Below are 22,348 nucleotides of genomic sequence, written 5' to 3'. Positions count from 1 at the left end.
AACTGCACCAGAAAACATCAATAACAATACTTTAGATTGATTATCACCATATTGTTCATCAAACTCAGACTGATGGACGTGAATCTTTTACTGTCAAAGTTTTAAACATTTTTCGTATCCAAAGATCAAATTGCATCTTTCATCTAAAGTTTGTTGTTTGGACAAATATCGTGTTTTATCAGCAGATAGTTCTTTATTTTTAAATGATCACCTGCCAGAATTAATTAATGTAATGGTAATTTCAACATTAATATTTTCTCCTCTGGTCTGACATTGATAACAGGTGTGGTGAAATCCAGATTATCTACATGAGAATACATGAAACATGGTACAGCTTGTTTTTCCAACACCTGGTCATAAGTGTAAGTAATGATATGGACTGTGAAAGGTGGGTGGGTCTCTTGGATGTCTGACAAACTGATGAGCTAAATGTAGGGTTTGAAATGTTCTGCGTCCGGCGCCTCCTTGTGGCACAATCAAAAAGACACCGTACCCAACAAGGTGAAGGAAACACAGCTTTAAGTTTTTATAAAAATATGTTTTAATAACAAAATAAATACACATCTGAAACAAATACAGAGTTTTTCTCTCAGGGCTGCATTTTTCTTTTCTTCAGACATATTGTTTCACAGTTCCCCGTGTCGCCCATCACTAAAGGACGGACACAGTAAGAGACGATCTGGTGAAGAAGGGGCCAGATATTCACCAGTTTATCAAAGAAGAATGAATTTTACATTTTACACTCAAACAACTTGAAACGAAACTTCAAACAAGAGTTAATGTTGCTCTGTCTGCGAACTGTTTGACTGTACGTTCAGACCGAAAGCGGCGAAAACATCACTCTTGGCGGCGAACAGCAGCGTGGCCGTTGGCGGCGCGACATGGGGGGTGTGGGCATCAGAAGAAGTTGAAGTCCAGGCGACTTCATGGTAATGAGCTATGACACGGTTTGGCGGCAACCAATCAGAATGTGGAAGTGCTGCGCTTTGAGAACGCTAGAGAACACAACCGTGTTTTGTTCCCATCAAACATCGGAACAATAGAGGAACAACTGAAAATTGTGGTGGCGGGATTTCCCCCAGTTGCGTTACAACTTAATGCAAATCAGTCGGTAACGCTAACGTTAAAGTTAACTTAAACCCTTTTACAAAGATACCGGTGGACATGAGTGTTTGCTTTTCAGGCCATTTAAATAAAGTTTTTACAAAACCAACCATCCTGAACAAACTTGCTAGCAGCTAGATGTCTATTTCATCTACGTCAGCGTGTCCACAAACCTCTCGACAGAGCTGCCAGAGCGTTTCGGTCTGAACGTACAGTAAGTAAGCAACTGTTTGCAAATACGTGTGCTTCTTCTTCTGATGTTAATGTTGAGTTTTAGTTTGTTTTGTTGCCCCCGAGTGGCCAAAAGAAATGAATACTGCTTTAAACTCTTAGATGGGTTTACAAATTAGTGCAATATGATGTTGGTATTTTTATCAGCCCTCTGCAGAAACAAGAACACCACCAAGATATTTCTATATGTTACAGTTATACTATTACTACAAAATATTTAACCAATTTCAAAATTGTTTATGTTTAAATTATTTAGCAACAAATAACTGTAACGATTATATCAGGTAGAATAATTAGAAATAAAATAATTGTTTTTCTTGTCAATGTAAAGTTGACTCTTTACTTTGGGGTTATTTATTTGTTTACAAATCCATTATGGCCGACATGTCTAAACTAAAGATACATGCATTAATAAATATACAATAACCGACCGTATAGCTTTTAACAACACACTTTCTATGTGAGTATTGGATTTTTTTCAACAGAGACATGAGCTCACTGCCAAGACGGACCACAGCAAGGACTCGGACCTTTGGACCAGCCGTCAAAATCCTGGCAGAGCTGCAGCCATGACAAAGTGCATCGCTCTCCAGCTTCAAGTCACAGGAAGCGAAGGCAAAGCTTCTAAACCCAAGGTATGAAGTCAGCACCTCAATCCAAAACATGTGGGCGGTGACCCCACAGATCCTGGGAGTCATGGTAACTTCACACAGTTCTGGGTGACCCAGCTGGTGGCGTTGATGTCCAACTTGAGCAGGTTCATGACCCATTCGTCTTTTTGTGCTCCCTCCATGAACTCTGACAAAGTTATCTGACCTGTGAGGACAAAGAGACAATCCACACTGATGACTGCGTGTAACACAACAGGAGAAAAATCTACGTTTCACATTTATCCACAAGCATCAGCGTCTGAGGTCAAAATGTCGGATTAAGACAGATTAAGTGACAGGAATCATCAAAATTAAAAAGGTGTATTTCTCTTTTCTCCAAACAGAACCAACAGAGGAACATCCACTAAGTTTACAGCTGGTTTATGATCAGCACAGTTTCTACTTAAACATAGAGAGTTTGTCCAGATTTGATTGTGCTCGTCCCTCTTATTTGTTCAAAATAAATCTGTAGCTCTTAATGAATAAATCTTAATGTTTTTTTTGGTAACTTAATAAAAAGCTCATCTGTACATTACAAAAAAATAGTTACGACTATCTGGCCTACGGAGGATTGCGTCATCAGCTGTTCCCGCCTTTACTGTTGCGTCGAAAAGCATGGCTCCTGTTGCTTAGCAACCTTGACAACACGGCTAAACTTCTATTTACAAAAACTTGAGGTTTTAAAGCTCTTGGTTTTAACAGTTGTACCGTTAGCTGTTGAACTGAGCTGAAACCCAATACTCAGATTTAAAAGTGTAATCCTCAGGCTCTCTGTCAGTGTTGTTTGCTTTCAATACCGGCCTGCAATGAATCATGGGATAGGTTGAGCCACGAAGGATCCACCTGTTGGAGAAGGACGCATTCGGAGGAGCCTTGAGATGGGACATTATAGTTGCACCACTGTGACGCAATCGGTCTTCAGGTGCAGCCTCTGAATGCAGAGTGCTGCTTATCTTATCTTGAGTTATGTCCCCAAATGTGTTTTGTGAGGTCACCGTGACCCTGACCTTTGACCACCAAAGTGTTAACAGTTCGTTCTTGAGTCCCTCATGGCGTTCATGAGAACAAGACGGACGAACAACCTGAAGATTTGAAGAGTCAAACTGTTTGACTAACAAGAACTGTGGATCTTTTTACAGCCAGTGTGACAAAACCGCACATGTGATTCTTCGTCACGACACGCTGAAGCTTCGTTCTTACGTACCGTCATTATTCTGGTCGACCAACTCGAAGATCCGGTCGCAGATCTCAGACGGAGACATGTTGACGCTGCTCGTCTGGAACTTGATTTTGTAAATAATCTGTGTGAGACACATGAGATCAGTCCAAGCTTTATTCACTAACCCCTCCAGTTCTGCACGACTGTCAGTGACAGCTCAGCAGATGTCATACATCACGGACAGCTCTGTAAGGAGAAGAAAGATCTTTCCTGCTTGTTTGTTTTTTTAATGCAATACTAGAATACTAATGTTGATCTACTTTAACTAAAATAAGAAGGAATAAAACTTTCTCTTGGGTCACTGGATTACAAATATTACCTAATTCCTTGTCAGGTAAATCAGATCATGTGCACAGTAGGCTAGATTTATCTTTCTTAATTTAGAGGCTTACTGTAAAGTATGCTAAAGATGTTCACTTCAAGAATAGCACCAACAGAGCCCACCCACTCCTTATCTAACAGCCTGTGGACCTACAGTGCATGACCCCTGGTCCTAAGCCCTGTCACTGGGCCACTACTATAATCTGTCCTGAGAGGATTTGTGTTACGAAACCTGGTCATTTGGACGATTTCAGACATCAGCGGAAAATACAACCACACTTTATTCACATTTCTACAAAACCATCGTTCATAACTTACTGTACAAGTTGTAATGAATGTTTGTGAATAAATGTTTGAGGGGGGTTTTCTCACCCTTATGATGCGTTTCACCTCCTGTCTGTCCAGCTTGCCGTTCCCGTCCTTGTCATACATCTTGAAAGACCACTTGAGCCGATCTTCAAGGTTCCCTCTAAAGATCAGGTGAAGTGCCGCCACATACTCGAGGAAATCAAGTGTGTTATCCTGTAGGCAAATAATTCAGAGTTAAATTTACATGGGAATTAAAATTTGGATTGTATAATTAAAAACTGCTGTGTGCGTTTTCACCTGGTTCGTATCAAAGGAGCGGAATATGGTCTCGACGTAGAGGGACTCCTCAGAGCTGCTCGGCACCCCGAAGATCCTCTTCAGCTCGTGGAGGTGCAGCGCGCCGCTCGGACACTCCTTCATGAAGATGATGCACAGATCCTGAATCTGAGCCAAGTCCATCTCCTCGGTGTGGCTCTCTTCTTGTCCCATGGTCTCCGGTTACCCTGAAGGAAGAAATCACGACTTGTTCTGGTGACGGTTGTAGTTCCTGTCTGCAGGTCTGCACTGAGGAATCTGCACTGAGAAATCTGCACCAGCATCCAGCCGCTCTCTGAGCAGGAGGATGATGGCAGTCCACTAAGAAGTAAGAGGTCAATTAGATTAGCTTGTTAATCACTTAATCTGTATCCATGAAGGTATTATCCAAGTAGGTAGATTTATGCATTTGGATTTTCAGTTTTCCTGTGTGCTGTATTAGTTTAGATCACCTGTGTTTAGTTCCATGCCTGTAAGTCCTGGTCAGCAGAAAATAAACTCTTGGAACAATAAATATAATCGGCGGAAGTAAAAAGCTAATGTTATATTAATGTTAACTAATGTTAGGCTTCAGCATCACCACTACGGAGCTGCAGACCTCTTCCACAAAAGCCTTTCCTCTCACAAAGTTAGTAACAGTTTGTGAGATGATGATGTTTAACGTCCCCATCAACCTCTGTAGTCTCATTCAGCCGCTTGTTAGCAACCCGCCTTTTTTAAGAAACGTAAAAGCTTAAAGAAAAATGACAAGTGGGGTATTTACCGACGTATTTTATGTCGTAGAGTGAAAGGTGAAAATGTATTTAGCTCGTGTTACCCACAGACCTTTCAGTCATCTAACAAAAAGAAAAACCCCAGAGACTTTGGAACAAGGTATCCTGAAGTGCTAACTAATTAGGACTCATCCCTGAAGCACCTTAAAATCACAGGTAACCTGTATATTGTGTTCCATACAGAGCAGCAGTGCATTTCTAATACAGAAGATTTACTCACGTTTGTGTTTCATCGTCATGTTGTTTTCTTGTTGACCTGAGAGAGAGAGTGTAACATCAATACAAACAACAAACAAGAAATTGATTAAAAAGTGTAAGCAGAATATTATTTTACCTTTTTATGTGCCTGCAATGAAATCATTAAAGGCATAACTTACTAAACTTACTTAAAAAGGAGGGAAGGGGGGGTTTGCTCCTGTGTTTTCGCCGCGGAGCGGGAGGTCGGCGGTTCGATCCCCGCTCGTAACAAAACTCGAGAAAAGCTTTAGCGGTTGTTACCTGAGGTATATGTGAACAATGTGGCAGCCTAATAAATGAACAACAATAAAACCTCTCAGCGATGTATAACGTAAGTTGTTGTTGTTGTTTTTAAACTGGACTGAGATCATGTGACTGTCACATGATCAAACACCAGTGGTTGGTTAACCCTTTATCTACACACAGTATGTGTATATAACTATGTGGACAGTGTGTAAACCATGAGAACTCCATGGTTCATTGATGGTTCTGAGCTGGGTGTATGATGCACAAGTGATCAGCTGATGCAGCTGTCGTTATCTTGTCAGACTGAGGCTGCACTGTGTGGATTATATGTTGTCACTGATCCCCACCAGCACACACCATGTGTCAAACATCTGATAAAGGCACTAATTCAACATCCACTGCTTTTATGGGAGCCTTGGCCGAGCAGGAGGAATGAAAGATGTAATTCACAACAGCTGATTGTCAACTGAGTTCTGTCACATTTGTGTTGACTTTCTATTGTATGATCTTTGAACCCTGACACCGTGACTGGCAGGAGCCATCCATGTTGTTTTGTTAGTGTTTCAGTTGCATATTTTCCTCATGTTTACATGTAACATAATGTATAAAATTAATAATAAAGCTTTCAAACAAAGTGCAGAGTGAACTATTTAATTTATTTATTTACAGATTTTAAAAACATAAAAAGAGGGAACAAACGAAAGAAAAAAAAAAAAAGTCCCTCAGGTCCTCCTCTGTTTTTTCTTCATCTCCTCCCTCCACTCTTCTACAGTCTTTCCGCCGACAGCCGCACAGTATGACACACCTGCTATGCGAGTGTGGCCAGTGTCGATCCTTTTGGGCTGGCCACACTTGCTGCAGGTGTACGATGTGGGCTGCCGGCGGGGGGCTTTTGCTCCGGGGAGCGGCTCTGGTCCCGTAGCTGAGGCTTCGGCCGCCTTCCTCTTCCTGTAGGCGGTGGTCCTTGGTACACGTCCAGGAAGAGGAGGCGGCTGTGGAGCAGATGACTGGAGCGGGGCGAGGGGAGGGGCGCCAGCAGCGGACGAGGGCCGTGGTTGTTCCTCATCAACAGGAGGAGGAGGAGGAGGAGGAGGAGGCAGACCCCTGCCAGGGGGCCCAGGCTGATCCTCTGGGATGTGACAGGTGAGGGGCTGTCCTTGTCCCACTTGAACCAAGGACAGCCCCGTCGCTGGGGGGGCGGTCCCGTGTGCAGAAGCTGGAGCAGGGACCATGCCGCTCCCCTGCTCCAAATTAAAGCACAAGAAAATATCATTATTATATTATTGTTATTGTCGTTATTATTATTCCTATTATTACTGTTTGCACTTAGTCAACGTACATCAGAGTCTGAAGAAGGCGGCTGGAGAGCAGGGGCCTGAACCTCAGGGGCCTCAGGAGGGGCATCTTGGTGTGAGGCCGCTGGCTCAGACCTGGGTGCGTCAGCTGGATCACCTGACCGGGCCGCCGCGCTGGTGGATGGGGTATCCGGCCCGAAGACGGTGGGGTCCTCAACATCCTCCTCCATACCCTCATCCACCTCTTCCAGCAACTCGACGGCGGCGGCCTCGTCCGGAACGTCAGGGTCCACGCTGACGTCCTCAAGCACTCTGCCTGTCTGGGCAAACAGGAACTCCACCCCGATGAGTTCTCCTGCGAGACAGCAAAGACACAGAGCGGTGGATCCGATTAGCGCTCCTTTTGTCGTAGTTCTGACGTTAGCGTCGCGTTATGAAGTTTAAAATCACGTACCTGTGTACTCAGCAGGCTTGGTGAAGTCCTTAACCATCTGAAGGCCAAGCACCCTTTGGCTCTTCAGGTTAAGGACGTGCTTGAGGTGGCCACTGTAGGAGTGCAGAGACGCCACCTGTCCCTCAGCTGCAGACGGAGGTGCAGCTGCGGCTGCGCGGTCCTCGTTCCACCTCACCAGTCCATCGACCAGGAACGCTTGAAAGTACTTGGCACTTGCTCGTTTCCCTGTGGAAAAATGGGTTTGGATCAAAAATGAATTTACTTTTGCATGTGATATAAATACACGATAAACATAATGGCGAGCTGTGAGACACACGCACGTACCTGGGATGAACCGGTTGAGGTGGAGGTGGAAGGACCCCAGAGATGTGGAGCCCCTCGCGCAGCGATAAACCGGCAGGATGAACCCGCCCTTTGTCAGCCTGCCGGTCTGTGTGTACAGCTGCACTCCCGCTGGGTCCTGGATGCAGCTGATGTGGCGCCTCTGCGTGCTCCATATGTCCTGGATGCGGAAAGCGTCTAGCAACGGGACGCCCAGGGTGTCGCGTCCTGCCGGTCCACCGAAGGTGTTGAGGAGTTCCTGGATGAGGAGCGTCGTCTCCTCCGCCCCACGTGTCCTCCGACGACAGTGGAGCCTCCACTCCTCCCTGGAGATCCTCCGGATCACCTCGGCGTCGGTCAGGGCGACCGTCCCGTGCCTCCCCTCAAGCTGGGACCGCTTGGCCTCCATGAGACGGCCCGCATCTCCGGGGTCCACCTCAAAGATGCAGTCAGACAGCTGCCTCATGAAGGTGGGGTACAGCTCGTGGCTCTCGGTGGTGACACCCGATGCGAAGCGCCACATCAGGTGCCAGATGTCGAGCCGAACAACGAGCTGTCCCCACTCCTGCCACAGAGAAACAAACCCAACAAGCCCGTTCATTTTTCTAGAATTTTTGTACAGTGCATCTCAGGTTCAGTTTACATTACTGAGTGTGTGAAACGTGATTCTCGGTTCCGTACATGAAACAAGGCAGCCGTCTTGGACGGGCCGTCTCTCCTGCAGCAGTCGTGGTTCACGTACATCAGCTGAGGGGGAGGTACCCCGGCGAGTCGGTACCGCCTCATCAGTCCGGCCGCCATCCTGGACAGGCCCTCTGTGCCCTCGGAGCAGGTGAGGACGCTCATGAGGACCTGCCCGTACTCATTACCCACGTTGGTAACGCAGGCGGCCGTGTCTGAGGCGGCGCCGGCGAGCTTCTTCGTCACCTGGACGGAGAGAGAAAGAGGTTTCAAACATTAACGTGCGATGTGACGGCGGCTGTGAGAACACAATACGCTCCGATAAACTCTACTCGCCTTCTTGGTGGAATCCATCTTTAAGATGGATCCGAAGGTGGACGTGATCCTGGCCTTGTACTCCTCCAGCCGCGTCAGGACGTCGTAACCGTACACCGTCAGCAGCCAGACGGGTGACGGCACAGGGGGCATCTGGGGCGGCGGTGTAACGTGCCCCCTCAAGGCCAGGAACTGCTCGCACACGCCGAGGTACTCTATCGCTTTCCGCATCCAGGAGTCCGAGTGCGCCTCCCGCAGGGTGTTGTACAGCCGGGTAGCACTGTTGCCCAGAGTGCGAGACCTCAGCTGCTGAACCACCCTGAGGTCACAGGACAACCTGCGGAAACACAGCACCGACATTATATACAGCTGCGTCACCGCGTGAACACATCAAACGCTACGTTCAAAGCAAACGACAGAGATACAAATACACAGAGATGAATGTTCTCTTACTTGTATGTAAGTATGGCTGGAAACTGGCAGCTGTAGGTGGGGGACAGCTGCCGTATGATGCCCTGTGACCACCCGCCAACCTTCTTCTTGCATCGACAGCACTCCAGGTACTCAGTGGCCATGAGATACCAGCCGTCGATGTCCAGGACCCTCCGGATGGTCCGGTACAGCCCAGCCTTCGTCATGGACCCGGTGCACGAAGGCTGGGGGCATGTCAGCTGCAGACACCACATGCGGTGCGGCATCCACAGGAACAGCCGACATGCGAAGAAGGGGTTGGGGGACGCGGGAGGCTGATTGTAGATCGGCCGGGCTTGGGGAGGGTGCCACCAGAGGCTCAGCTCACCGGTGAGCCGGGGCCTCCCCGAGCTGTCCCTGGTGAACAGCACCTGACCGATCCACTGCTGCTGCTCTACTGTGAGAGCTGCCCGCCAGGACACTGGAAGCAGCTGAAGGGAGAATGAGAGGAACGTACACAACTTTTAATGTCAGAGGTGAGGGCGGCAGAGAGGGCCTTTGATAAGCAATGTTTACTGTTTGACAGACAGCCTCACCTCAGCACAGCCAGCAGGTTGTGGGGGAGGGAGGACGGCTGGTGCGGGCAACTCCTCCATACTGTGCTCCACGGGGGCCTGCAGGGTTGCAGCGGTGGCAGCGGCGGTCCGGGCGGCCGGGGCAGGGGCGGTCTGGGCGGCCGGGGCAGGCGGTGGCAGCGGCCTGGCTGCAGTTGCCGGGACAGGAAGTGGAGGTGGAGGTGGAGATCGATGCGGCGGCGAGAGAGAGAGAGGGGCCTGTACTTCTGAGGCTGAAAGAGAAATAAAGTTTTTCAGTTACATGACAGAATCAGATTCATGTGTTCATACTGAGGGGCAGAGCAGCTCAGAGACGTCCACACAGACAGTCACATGATGGTCTGAGAGGAAGCAAGGTGAGACAGATTAGACAGACAAGTGTAGGCAGCGATGCAGGCAGCAGCTACAGGAGTCATGCAGGGAAGAGGATGAACAAAGAGTGATTCTACGGAAGCCGCCGTTAGTGATGTGTTAACAGCTGATGGGCCAGAATGTCAGTTAGGGATATGAGACTCACACCGCGAAACTTTTCATTGAATCAAGACTTACCCTGTCGTCTCCTGTCCTTCCGATTACACAAACATTTATAATAAGGGAAAAAAAAAGCAGTCAAAAGCAATGAAAACATTTCTGACGATATTTCACATAAATATGACTTTATATTTTACTTACACTCCTCTATGTCAACTACTGCCCTGACCAGCTCTTGGTCCGAGATCTCCTCCGATGACACTGAGGGAAGAGCTGGTCTGGAGGAGGCTGAAAGTTCACCACGAGAGAGAGAAACAGAAAATATACAGCGACAAAACATTAGAAACAAACATAATAATGAAGTTAAACTCTGGCTTTAATGTAAATGGACTTGAGCTTGCCTGGAAATGCAGGCTGAGTGGCCACCAGCTTCTTTATTTTTGCCTGCATTTCCACCGCAGACAGAGAACGCCGCCCGCAGACGAAGGCCGTGAGCGCAGAACCAAGAGGCCTGTAACGAATAGAATCTATGATGTGACATGACGTACATACATGATACAACATTTTCTCAGGAGGAGGGCTTTCAATGAAAACACATACTTTGACGCACTCCTGGCTCCCTGGCTCACGGCCAAGACAGAGGCTGAGCTGCTGCTGGCGGTGGCAGTTATGGCCGTGGCCGTGGCTGTTGTGGCCGTGGCAGTTGTGGCCATGGCGGTGGATGCAGTAGCAGCACTCGCTCTCTGTCTGTCCCTCTTCTTAACGTAGCGGACAACGTTCTCCATCTGCGTGCCCGGAGCTGGCGCCTTCCTCCGCAGGTAGTTGACAAATCTATGAGAAATCAGACAACTTGTCACATGACTCTTACCATTGACAGTTATCACAGCAGCTGTATTTGCAAATGCTTTTACAACATACCGGATTTTTATGGGGTCCTCAGACTCGTACAGGCTCTGCAGGGTCTCGAATTTGAAGTCCCCGAAGCCAACAAGCGCCTGTCCCTCCTGACCAGGCTGGAGGGACTTCACCCGCGCCTCCTCAAACGCACTGTGGAACCTGACTGCCTCCACAAAGTCAGGGTACGCTGAGGAGTAGCGGGTGAGTGCGTCCTACAAGGACGCAAAGACAGGTTAAGACTGTGTCCGCAGACTCTGTACAGCATCAATCAGACTGAAGGACTCTACCTTGTTGGCCATCAGCGGGGACTCAGACCCTGTGCTCTCTCGCTCCTTCTGGTGGGAGGCAACCAGGTTGACGGCGTAGCCCACGTCATTCTCCAGCAGCCAGTGGAAGGTCTTGCCCTGGTAACTGCCGAACTGGACCTTCCACCGGCTCAGGATGAGGGTGGCGTTTCCAGTGTCGCCACCCTCGGAGGCGACGTGGGCCCAGGCCTCTGCATCCACCTCCTCCGGCTTTTTGGCTTTGACAGTGGCGACCGGGCGACGGCCAAGGGCTTGGGCCTCGCTGGAGGCCCCCATGAGGAGGGTGCCATTCGGGCACCTCCTGAAAGTTGGATTTTCCATCTAAACAGAGCAAATAAACATCAGCAGAGTTGTCTACTACAGTGACACAGAACATGAGACATACATGCCATATTATTATATTAGTGCAACTGCTGCGTGAAAACTTACATCTCTTTTTAAAGAATGAAGCAGTTTGAATCTGTAACAGAGCAGAGGAGGATGTGAGATCAAGGTCTTACTGCTCAGTTCACTCTGTATCATGTATAAATACATATTAATACACAATATATATATATATATATATTACTGATGCATTTAAATAGGATTGTGTCTGAAAACAAAATGATTCCAACTTTATGGCCAACATGAATGACAAAAGCTTCATTTTTTTGCCGCCTCAACATGTAAAATGAATGTAAAAGCAGCAAACAGCATTAGCACTGTAGTTCTGTACAGACCGACTGACAGCGGTGTGTTAGCATCATGTAATTAGCCTAAAATACGGTTGAACAACATGAATGTTAGCTGGCTAGCTTACAACAAATACAAATAATGCGTATCACGAATTCCACGAAGTTAAAATGATAATTCGACATTTCCAGAACGACAAAATCCTCGTATACAGTGATAACGATGACTTCGGTACACAAAGTTTGACTAATATATCGGTCATAAACAAGTTTTTCCCCAAATATCTGATTAAAACGACTGACTATTGCACTCACGTCTTCACCTCGTTCTTCTCGGAAGAAAACGCTTCGCCTTGACCGTGGGCGTCACAGCTCAGGGATTGGAACAAATCCGGCCATCTGATTGGATCACCGTGCTGCATTTGTTACAATTCTTCCAAACCCCGGGAAACGGCCAGCCAATCAGATGGCTGGATTTGTTCCAATTTCGAGAATACATACTTCTGCCATCCAATGGGAGAGCCGGATTTGTTCCAACTTCTGAACGATGACGTAAGTACAATATTGAAGACGTAAGTACAATATTGAAGACGTAAGTATAGTATTCACTCGTCTTCATCAGATATTTGAGGAAAGTAAACTTGTTTGTGACTGTTGTATTAGTCAGACTTTGTTTACCGAAGGGTTTTTACGGCTCGTTGTGAAACGCCGAGTGATCGTTATCACTGTATACTCCGTATATTTGCGGATTTGTAGTAAATGTCAAATTATCATTTTAACTTCGTGGAATTCGTGATATACAATATTTGTATTTGTTGTGAGCTAGCCAGCTAACATTCATGTTGTTCAACCGTCTTTTAGGCTAAAAACATGATGCTAACACATCGCTGTCAGTCGGTCTGTACAGTGTTACAGTGCTAATGTTGTTTGCTGCTTTTACTTTAATTTTTGCAATTTTTTTGCGGGAAAATGAGGCTTTTGTCAATCATACATATGTCAGTGATCACGCTGTTCAAGAAGCTGATGTCGATTATAGATATAAAACATGTCAGAACATCTGTGTGTAAACATATATATACTGTGTATGAATATGTATTTATATATGATGCAGCAGTAACACCTTGATCTCATGTCCTCCTCTGCTCTGTTACAGATTCAAACTGCTTCATTCCTTCAAAAGAAATAAGTTTTCACACACCAGCTGCATTAATATAATAATATGACATGTCTCTCTCATGTTCTGTGTCACTGTAGTAGACCACTCTGCTGATGTTCATGTACTCTTTAGGAAAGTCCAAGCTTCCGCAGGTGTCAAAACGGCCCACTGATGCTGAAGGCATCCTGAGTGGGTGGAACAGCCTGCCCCTGCCACCTGGACCATACCTGCAGGACGCTGAGGTCCCCACCGTCTTTAGGCCGGATACCCCTCCAAAGAGAAGAGGACCTGAGGGACTTTTCTCTTTTTAAAAAATAGTTTATCTTTCTTTCTTACATATCTATCATTTCTGCCAGTGTTCCTCTGCTTATGTTGTTTTTAAATCTGCAAATAAATACAAAGTAAATAGTTCACTCTGCACTTTGTTTGAAAGATTTATTATTTATGATTTATTTACATTATGTAACATGTAAACATGAGGACAACATGCAACTGAAACACTAACAAGACAACATAGATGGCTCATGACAGTCATGGTGTCAGGGTTCAAAGGCCAAAACATTAAAAAGTCAGTAATTATTCATGTTAATGACAGAACTCAGTCAGAATCAGCTGGTGCCTTCAGTCACATGATCTCAGTCCAGTTTAACAACAACTTCACTCAGACACTTAATCTTGGTTTTTCCTCTGTCACCGTCTGGGAGATAATACATCACTGTTCTGTGTTTATCAGGCAGCCACATTATTTACAATGACCTTAGTTACACTGTGCAACAACTCCTGAAGCTTTTCTTCAGTTTTGTAACAACCGGGTATCGAACCGCTGACCTTCTGGGGAGGGAGAGACCCGGAGCATCTGTTTACTGTTGTATTTAAGCTCAGACTGTTTGATATAGTGGAAATAATAATGGTGTTATCAATAATATTATCTGTTCTCCATCAACACACTGGGGCTTTTATTTAGAAGCACCTCACCGGAAGTCACTTTCAGATTTGAGGTGTGTTGTGACATTTTACTTCAGCGTCACATGTAGTTCGTCCGGTAGGTGGCGCTGTGATCCTTCACACAGAGGAGGAACAGCTGATCATCACTGAAAATACAGAAAAAATAAATAGTCTCAATTGTTCACACAGAAACACAACAGATATATAACGACCACAGATTGTTTCTAACGTCACGCGGAGTCACGCTCTCTACAGGAGATGAGCAGGTTTCTACACGAGTTTTAGTCAATAACTGGAGGAGAGAGAGAGTCGGGCTGAACCGGAGAAGCTGGATCATGAGGACCAGGGTCTGACCGAGGGTCAGGACGTGAGCAGGAGGTTTGGAGAAAAAATAACGTTTCACTAGTTTCAGAGCAGAAAATGAGTTGAAACATCGCGTGCAGCTGGTGACAGTGAGTGATTGCACCTGGGGTGATTAGAGCGTGTGACTGCACCTGTGTGACCCAGAGAGGAGCACAGTGCGCGGGGAGCCAAGCCTGGAGGACGCTGCTACCGGAGGGTGGGTGGTCGGCAGCCGGACAGGCAGCGGGTTGTCGGGGAGGTTCCCGTGTGAGGTTGGGCTGAGATGGTGGTGGATGTGGGAACACCTCGGTCCGCTCCCCGGTGTGGACGACGCTCTCCTGCGGTGGACCGGCTCTCGCCCCCCGCTCTAAACTAACTGGAGACGGGACAGCTCCAAAGCTCCGACCCCGCGGAAAAAGTAAGTTTTAAGTTAATTTATTTCACTTACCGTTCCTTTGTCTGTGTGACGTGTAGTTTTTATTAACAGTTGTTGTTTTTAAGAGCAGGTCGGTTTAGTCATATAATGACTTCAGATGCAGTTTGTAACAGACAGCTACTCCTGCCGCTGCAGTTCCCGGCAGCGCCGCCGGCGGTGGGGGCGCTGTTCCATTAGAGTCAGTGGAGAATAATTAATATTTGAATGAAAAATGAGGAACGCTTCACGAATTTGCGTGTCATCCTTGCGCAGGGGCCATGCTAATCTTCTCTGTATCGTTCCAATTTTAGTATATGTGTTACCGAAGTAACACGACAATCACAAGGTTCGGCTCAGTATATATCCGGGTCTGCACCGGAAGTACAAACTGTCATGGTGAATACGAAACTTACGTTTCTAGGAGAAAAAAGTCGTTCTATGTTGACTTTCGCTTTACAGAAAACTACAATTTACAGACTTCCGGGTAACGCATTAAGATCCCTATACCTACTCTGGACCAAGGTGGCTCGATTGGACCCGGTTTTAGGACTTTATTGCTTTGTTTACAGTCTCCAGAGCTCACAGGGCTGATGGGAGTTTATGCAAAGAGCCTTATCTTAGTCTTTTGTTCTCCTGCCTGCAGCCCACCAATCCTGTTGTCTAAGCCCCGGCTCTCCCTCCTGCATTCCCATAAGCAAGTGCGTAACCATGGTACAGACATTGGGGGAGTCCACATTTCTCAAAGAGAAAGTTTTTACCCCACAGGAATTAGCCTAATTTGTCATTTAGCCCAAATTGTGACAGGCTATCATGACATCGTTGGTACTAGCTTCATATTATACAAGTCTCTTCACTTCAAGCTAGCTTAACTAACAAACTGAGCCCTTTTTAACGAGTTAAATATTTCAAATTAATTCAAAAATTAACACGCTCATTTTGACAACATCACTCCTCTTTAGCTATCTAGTGGCTTACTGTCTGAAAAAAATTTCGTATGTCCTGCTTTTTCCGCTTTTTGGGCAAGGTCGGACCAATTTCTCCCTCAGTCGTGTGGCGGTCGGAGCCGGCGCTTCAAACGGAGCCGGTGTTACATGGGCGCAACCAAGTGTATAATTGGGAGGGGGGTGGTCACACACTTTTGTTTTCCTTAACAAACGGAAATAAATTGAAAATGAATCGGAAATAACAAGAGACGGGTCAGTTGACAGCCAGGGTTCCTAAAAGGAAGAAATATTTAACATATTTATACATAATATTGGGGGGGGCAGATTGGTATTTTCCCAGTATTGGGGGGGACACGACCCCCCCCAAAGGATGCGTGGTTACGCCCATAAGAATAACATTCCCAGAGAGTTTACACATACATGACAATGACACAGTATCAGAACAAGAATCACTGAAGCCCTCTTCTTCTAGTCTGCTCCTTACGTTTTATTCACAATACTCAACTGCAGTTTCACAAACTCTCCACCAGGTGTCAGTGTGTGACCGTCTGTGGACTGAGGGGCGCTGTAGAACCTGGACAGAGAAACACATCAAATATTACTGACAAAAAAATGGTTATTTAATTACATACGTTTGATGTGAAGTGCTGTATTGTTAAACAACAACAGTCCATTAAACACACCGCTCTGTTTAATGCAAACAAACCTTAATCTATTTGTGAAATTTGACCATTTAAAATCTTATCGTTTCTCCACAAAGCATTTTTATCTCTTTAAACATAATTTAATGCTCTTTTCCACCGGAGGTTTACATTAAAACATCCGGCATAAAAAATAACGTTCAGTGAGCTTCATGTCTGTTCTCCCTACGAACCTCTGGGGATCCAGGTGAGCAGTGGAAACACCCTAAACGTTTCAATTAGTGACATTAAGTGTCGCTGTGATTAATATTTATAAGCCGAATTTACCACAACATCTTCAGAATGTGTTTAACCTCCTGAAGAAATGCGTGTCTTTCATTAATCACCATGGATTTACATATTTATTGAACTTGTGAACAGACACTGGTACAGACGGTTATACTGACGGTGACTTTTCCACTCATGAGAATTAACTGAATTAATTACAACTTTACACGGACAAAGTAAGTGAAAATATCAAATTAAACGGAGCAAACCACTCACTCAACTCAGTCGGGAACAAGAAGGACAGAAGAATCCAGCTCACCTGAAGAGCTAGGCCTCAGGGTGACACTCGACGCACACGCTAGCTTCCGAATTAGCCTCCAGCTAGCGCCGCATCGCGTGCTCCTCAATTCAACATCCACGAGCCCGACACTTCGACCTACAGACAGGGAAATAAGTCACATGTTGCTCAGAAGTCTTTATCAGACACTTTATACCGATGCCAAGTGAAAAATCTGTATAATTTGTTCCTTACCACTGCTGCGTTGCGCGTGGGAGGTAACGAGCGGTCAGGTAATTTCCAAATGTGCACGTGACCCTTCAGCTCACATCTACGTGACCTTGTAGTAAAGTGTGCAAAAATAACACGGCGGAAGCTGAGTCAATGTTTTTTATCCATTGATCATTAGATTTTCTTTTCAGAAACGAAAAGGTATTTAAAAAAGAAAAAAAAAACTATATCTGAAATTACAAGAATAAAGTTAAAATATTATTGGAATATAAGTCGAAAGCAAATTTTGAGAGTAAAATCACAATGTTTCAAGAAAAAAAAGCCACAAAAGTTGTACTTTTATGAGAATAAAGTCATAATTTTTGGTTCTGTGTTTTAGACGCAAATGTCAGAGGCTTTAAAATGAGGAACATGGAGCATCCTGTTAAGTTACACTTCAGCAGAGGTTTCACAAATAAGGAAATACTTCATGGTTTGGTTCATCACCATCATCATCCTCATCATCAGGATATTGAAAAGATTCTGCCAGTGACTGACCTGACTGACAGATATTTGAATTGACACGTTATCAGTAACCATGAAGATGTAATCATCTGCAGTGGCGCAGGTTTTATTTTTCATAATTTTTAATTTTCGTTCACATTATTTTATTCATGTTTTGCCATAGTTTCCTCTTTTTTCTGTCTTTTCAATATCCTGATGATGAGGATGATGATGGTGATGAACCAAACCATGAAGTGTCTCCTTATTTGTGAAACTTCTGCTGAAGTGTAACTTAACAGGATCCATGTACCTCATTTTAAAGCCTCTGACATTTGCGTCTAAAACAACACAGAACCTAAAATTATGACTTTATTCTCATAAAATTATGACTTTATTCTCATAAAAGTAAAACTTTTGTGACTTTTTCTGTAAAACTTTACTTTATTATTAGTAATATTGTGGCTTTTTTTTCTTGAAACATTGTGATTTTTCTCTCAAAATTAGCCTTTGACTTTATTCCAATAATACTTTAACTTTATTCTTGTAATTTCAGATATTGTTCTTTATTGATCTGGCCCTAGTACTCCGGCGTAAAATTAAAATAATCGCTAATATTTTTTTTTTCTTTTTTAAATACCTGTTCGTTTCTGAAAAGAAAATCTAATGATCAATAGATAAAAAACATTGACTCAGCTTCCGCCGTGTTATTTTTGCACACTTTACTACAAGGTCACGTAGATGTGAGCGGAAGGGTCACGTGCACATTTGGAAATTACCTGACCGCTCGTTACCTCCCACGCGCAACGCAGCAGTGGTAAGGAACAAATTATACAGATTTTTCACTTGGCATCGGTATAAAGTGTCTGATAAAGACTTCTGAGCAACATGTGACTTATTTCCCTGTCTGTAGGTCGAAGTGTCGGGCTCGTGGATGTTGAATTGAGGAGCACGCGATGCGGCGCTAGCTGGAGGCTAATTCGGAAGCTAGCGTGTGCGTCGAGTGTCACCCTGAGGCCTAGCTCTTCAGGTGAGCTGGATTCTTCTGTCCTTGTTGTTCCCGACTGAGTTGAGTGAGTGGTTTGTTCCGTTTAATTTGATATTTTCACTGACTTTGTCCGTGTAAAGTTGTAATTAATTCAGTTAATTCTCATTAGTGTAAAAGTCACCGTCAGTATAACCGTCTGTACCAGTGTCTGTTCACAAGTTCAATAAATATGTAAATCCATGGTGATTAATGAAAGACACGCATTTCTTCAGGAGGTTAAACACATTCTGAAGATGTTGTGGTAAATTCGGCTTGTAAATATTAATCACAGCGACACTTAATGTCACTAATTGAAACGTTTAGGGTGTTTCCACTGCTCACCTGGATCCCCAGAGGTTCGTAGGGAGAACAGACATGAAGCTCACTGAACGTTATTTTTTATGCCGGATGTTCTAATGTAAACCTCCGGTGGAAAAGAGCATTAAATTATGTTTAAAGAGATAAAAATGCTTTGTGGAGAAACGATAAGATTTTAAATGGTCAAATTTCACAAATAGATTACGGTGTCTTTGCATTAAACAGAGCGGTGTGCTTAATGGACTGTTGTTGTTTAACAATACAGCAGTTCACATCAAACGTATGTAATTAAATAACCAGTTGTTTGTCAGTAATATTTGATGTTGTTTCTCTGTCCAGGTTCTACAGCGCCCCTCAGTCCACAGACGGTCACACACTGACACCTGGTGGAGAGTTTGTGAAACTGCAGTTGAGTATTGTGAATAAAACGTAAGGAGCAGACTAGAAGAAGAGGGCTTCAGTGATTCTTGTTCTGATACTGTGTCATTGTCATGTATGTGTAGACTCGCTGGGAATGTTATTCTTATGTGAATGCAGGAGGGAGAGCCGGGGCTTAGACAACAGGATTGGTGGGCTGCAGGCGGGAGAACAAAAGACTAAGATAAGGCTCTTTGCATAAACTCCCATCAGCCCTGTGAGCTCTGGAGACTGTAAACAAAGCAATAAAGTCCTAAAACCGGGTCCAATCGAGTCACCTTGGTCCAGAGTAGGTATAGGGATCTTAATGCGTTACCCGGAAGTCTGTAAATTGTAGTTTTTTGTAGAGCGAAAGTCAACATAGAACGACTTTATTCTCTTAGAAACGTAAGTTTCGTATTCACCATGACAGTGTGCACTTCCGGTGCAGACCCGGATATATACTGAGCCGAACCTTGTGATTGTCGTGTTACTTCGGTAACACATATACTAAAATTGGAACGATACAGAGAAGATTAGCATGGCCCCTGCGCAAGGATGACACGCAAATTCGTGAAGCGTTCCTCATTTTTCATTCAAATATTAATTATTCTCCACTGACTCTAATGGAACAGCGCCCCCACCGCCGGCGGCGCTGCCGGGAACTGCAGCGGCAGGAGTAGCTGTCTGTTACAAACTGCATCTGAAGTCATTATATGACTAAACCGACCTGCTCTTAAAAATCAACGACTGTTAATAAAAACTACACGTCACACAGACAAAGGAACGGTAAGTGAAATGAATTAACTTAAAACTTACTTTTTCCGCGGGGTCGGAGCTTTGGAGCTGTCCCGTCTCCAGTTAGTTTAGAGCGGGGGGCGAGAGCCGGTCCACCGCAGGAGAGCGTCGTCCACACCGGGGAGCGGACCGAGGTGTTCCCACATCCACCACCATCTCAGCCCAGCCTCACACGGGAACCTCCCCGACAACCCGCTGCCTGTCCGGCTGCCGACCACCCACCCTCCGGTAGCAGCGTCCTCCAGGCTTGGCTCCCCGCGCACTCTGCTCCTCTCTGGGTCACACAGGTGCAGTCACTCGCTCTAATCACCCCAGGTGCAATCACTCACTGTAATCAGCTGCACGTGCTGTTTCAACTCATTTTCTGCTCTAAAACTAGTGAAACGTTATTTTTTCTCCAAACCTCCTGCTCACGTACTGACCCTCGGTCAGACCCTGGTCCTCATGATCCAGCCTCTCCGGTTCAGCCCGACTCTCTCTCTCCTCCAGTTATTGACTAAAACTCGTGTAGAAACCTGCTCATCTCCTGTAGAGAGCGTGACTCCGCGTGACGTTAGAAACAATCTGTGGTCGTTATATATCTGTTGTGTTTCTGTGTGAACAATTGAGAATATTTATTTTTTTCTGTATTTTCAGACCTGCTGTTCAGTCCTGACCCGTCCTCTCCTGTTTCAGTGATGATCAGCTGTTCCTTCTCTGTGTGAAGGATCACAGCGCCACCTACCGGAGGAACTACATGTGACACTCTGAAGTAAAATGTCACAACACACCTCAAATCTGAAAGTGACTTCCGGTGAGGTGCTTCTAAATAAAAGCCCCAGTGTGTTGATGGAGAACAATAGAACAGATAACATTATTGATAACACCATTAACATCTCTGGGAATTTCTATTATTATTTCCACTATATCAAACAGTCTGAGCTTAAATACAACAGTAAACAGATGCTCCGGGTCTCTCCCTCCCCAGAAGGTCAGCGGTTCGATACCCGGTTGTTACAAAACTGAAGAAAAGCTTCAGGGGTTGTTGCACAGTGTAACTAAGGTCTTTGTAAATAATGTGGCTGCCTGATAAACACAGAACAGTGATGTATTATCTCCCAGACGGTGACAGAGGAAAAACCAAGATTAAGTGTCTGAGTGAAGTTGTTGTTAAACTGGACTGAGATCATGTGACTGAAGGCACCAGCTGATTCTGACTGAGTTCTGTCATTAACATGAATAATTACTGACTTTTTAATGTTTTGGCCTTTGAACCCTGACACCATGACTGTCATGAGCCATCCATGTTATCTTGTTAGTGTTTCAGTTGCATGTTGTCCTCATGTTTACATGTTACATAATGTAAATAAATCATAAATAATAAATCTTTCAAACAAAGTGCAGAGTGAACTATTTACTTTGTATTTATTTGCAGATTTAAAAACAACATAAACAGAGGAACACTGGCAGAAATGATAGATATGTAAGAAAGAAAGATAAATTATTTTTTAAAAAGAGAAAAGTCCCTCAGGTCCTCTTCTCTTTGGAGGGGTATCCGGCCTAAAAGACGGTGGGGACCTCAGCGTCCTGCAGGTATGGTCCAGGTGGCAGGGGCAGGCTGTTCCACCCACTCAGGATGCCTTCAGCATCAGTGGGCCGTTTTGACACCTGCGGAAGCTTGGACTTTCCTAAAGAGTAAATGAACATCAGCAGAGTGGTCTACTACAGTGACACAGAACATGAGAGAGACATGTCATATTATTATATTAATGCAACTGGTGTGTGAAAACATTTCTTTTGAAGGAATGAAGCAGTTTGAATCTGTAACAGAGCAGAGGAGGACATGAGATCAAGGTGTTACTGCTGCATCATATATAAATACATATTCATACACAGTATATATATGTTTACACACAGATGTTATGACATGTTTTATATCTATAATCGACATCAGCTTCTTGAACAGCATGATCACTGACATTTGTATGAATTACAAAAGCCTCATTCTCCCGCAAAAAAATTGTAAAAAAAATAAGGTAAAAGCAGCAAACAACATTAGCACTGTAACACTGTACAGACCGACTGACAGCGGTGTGTTAGCATCATGTTTTTAGCCTAAAAGACGGTTGAACAACATGAATGTTAGCTGGCTAGCTCACAACAAATACAAATATTGTATATCACGAATTCCACGAAGTTAAAATGATAATTTGACATTTACTACAAATCCGCAAATATACGGCGTATACAGTGATAACGATCACTCGGCGTTTCACAACGAGCCGTAAAAAC

At 44.9% G+C, this 22,348-nt stretch overlaps 2 protein-coding genes, 2 long non-coding RNA genes and 2 other non-coding genes across 8 annotated transcripts; 2 read left to right on the top strand and 4 right to left on the bottom strand.

The window, feature by feature from the left end:
• Nucleotides 1–537: 537 nt before the first annotated feature.
• Nucleotides 538–4,326, bottom strand: guca1g (guanylate cyclase activator 1g). The gene is made up of 4 exons (XM_056380994.1): nt 4,132–4,326; nt 3,898–4,047; nt 3,190–3,286; nt 538–2,151 (listed from the first exon to the last, which is right to left on the bottom strand). The coding sequence occupies exons 1-4, from the start codon at nt 4,321–4,323 to the stop codon at nt 2,030–2,032; spliced, it is 561 nt and encodes a 186-aa protein (XP_056236969.1). The 5' UTR covers nt 4,324–4,326; the 3' UTR covers nt 538–2,029.
• A 1,714-nt stretch (nt 4,327–6,040) lies between these two features.
• LOC130169565 (uncharacterized) lies at nt 6,041–12,179 on the bottom strand. Its single transcript, XM_056376424.1, has 15 exons — nt 12,156–12,179; nt 11,599–11,629; nt 11,152–11,490; nt 10,886–11,076; nt 10,568–10,798; nt 10,369–10,478; nt 10,169–10,255; nt 9,479–9,729; nt 8,925–9,373; nt 8,493–8,808; nt 8,157–8,402; nt 7,479–8,040; nt 7,155–7,379; nt 6,745–7,055; nt 6,041–6,646 (listed from the first exon to the last, which is right to left on the bottom strand). Exons 3-15 carry the CDS (start codon nt 11,488–11,490, stop codon nt 6,128–6,130), a joined length of 3,837 nt encoding a protein of 1,278 aa, XP_056232399.1. The 5' UTR covers nt 11,599–11,629; nt 12,156–12,179; the 3' UTR covers nt 6,041–6,127.
• A 1,238-nt stretch (nt 12,180–13,417) lies between these two features.
• On the bottom strand, nt 13,418–17,159 carry LOC130173662 (uncharacterized). 2 transcript variants are annotated; one of them, XR_008828466.1, is made up of 4 exons: nt 17,083–17,159; nt 16,870–16,986; nt 16,127–16,216; nt 13,418–14,087 (listed from the first exon to the last, which is right to left on the bottom strand). It is a non-coding gene; the product is annotated as an uncharacterized LOC130173662 (long non-coding RNA). The 2 variants fall into 2 exon arrangements; XR_008828465.1 differs by lacking the exon at nt 13,418–14,087 and having other exon boundaries at nt 16,104–16,216.
• LOC130174783 (U6 spliceosomal RNA) lies at nt 14,927–15,032 on the bottom strand. Its single transcript, XR_008828633.1, has one exon. It is a non-coding gene; the product is annotated as a U6 spliceosomal RNA (small nuclear RNA).
• An 892-nt stretch (nt 17,160–18,051) lies between the features above and the next one.
• LOC130173645 (uncharacterized) lies at nt 18,052–21,448 on the top strand. Of its 2 annotated transcripts, none has more exons than XR_008828460.1 (4): nt 18,052–18,355; nt 18,452–18,568; nt 19,223–20,068; nt 20,714–21,448. It is a non-coding gene; the product is annotated as an uncharacterized LOC130173645 (long non-coding RNA). The 2 variants fall into 2 exon arrangements; XR_008828463.1 differs by having other exon boundaries at nt 18,134–18,355; nt 19,223–19,312.
• LOC130174779 (U6 spliceosomal RNA) lies at nt 19,767–19,872 on the top strand. Its single transcript, XR_008828631.1, has one exon. It is a non-coding gene; the product is annotated as a U6 spliceosomal RNA (small nuclear RNA).
• Nucleotides 21,449–22,348: the final 900 nt, after the last annotated feature.

This window comes from Seriola aureovittata, chromosome 1 (assembly GCF_021018895.1).
Source record: "Seriola aureovittata isolate HTS-2021-v1 ecotype China chromosome 1, ASM2101889v1, whole genome shotgun sequence".
Classification (NCBI taxonomy): Eukaryota; Metazoa; Chordata; class Actinopteri; order Carangiformes; family Carangidae; genus Seriola; species Seriola aureovittata.
Note: the sequence above shows the minus strand (reverse complement) of the source record. Positions and strands in the feature narration are given on the sequence as shown.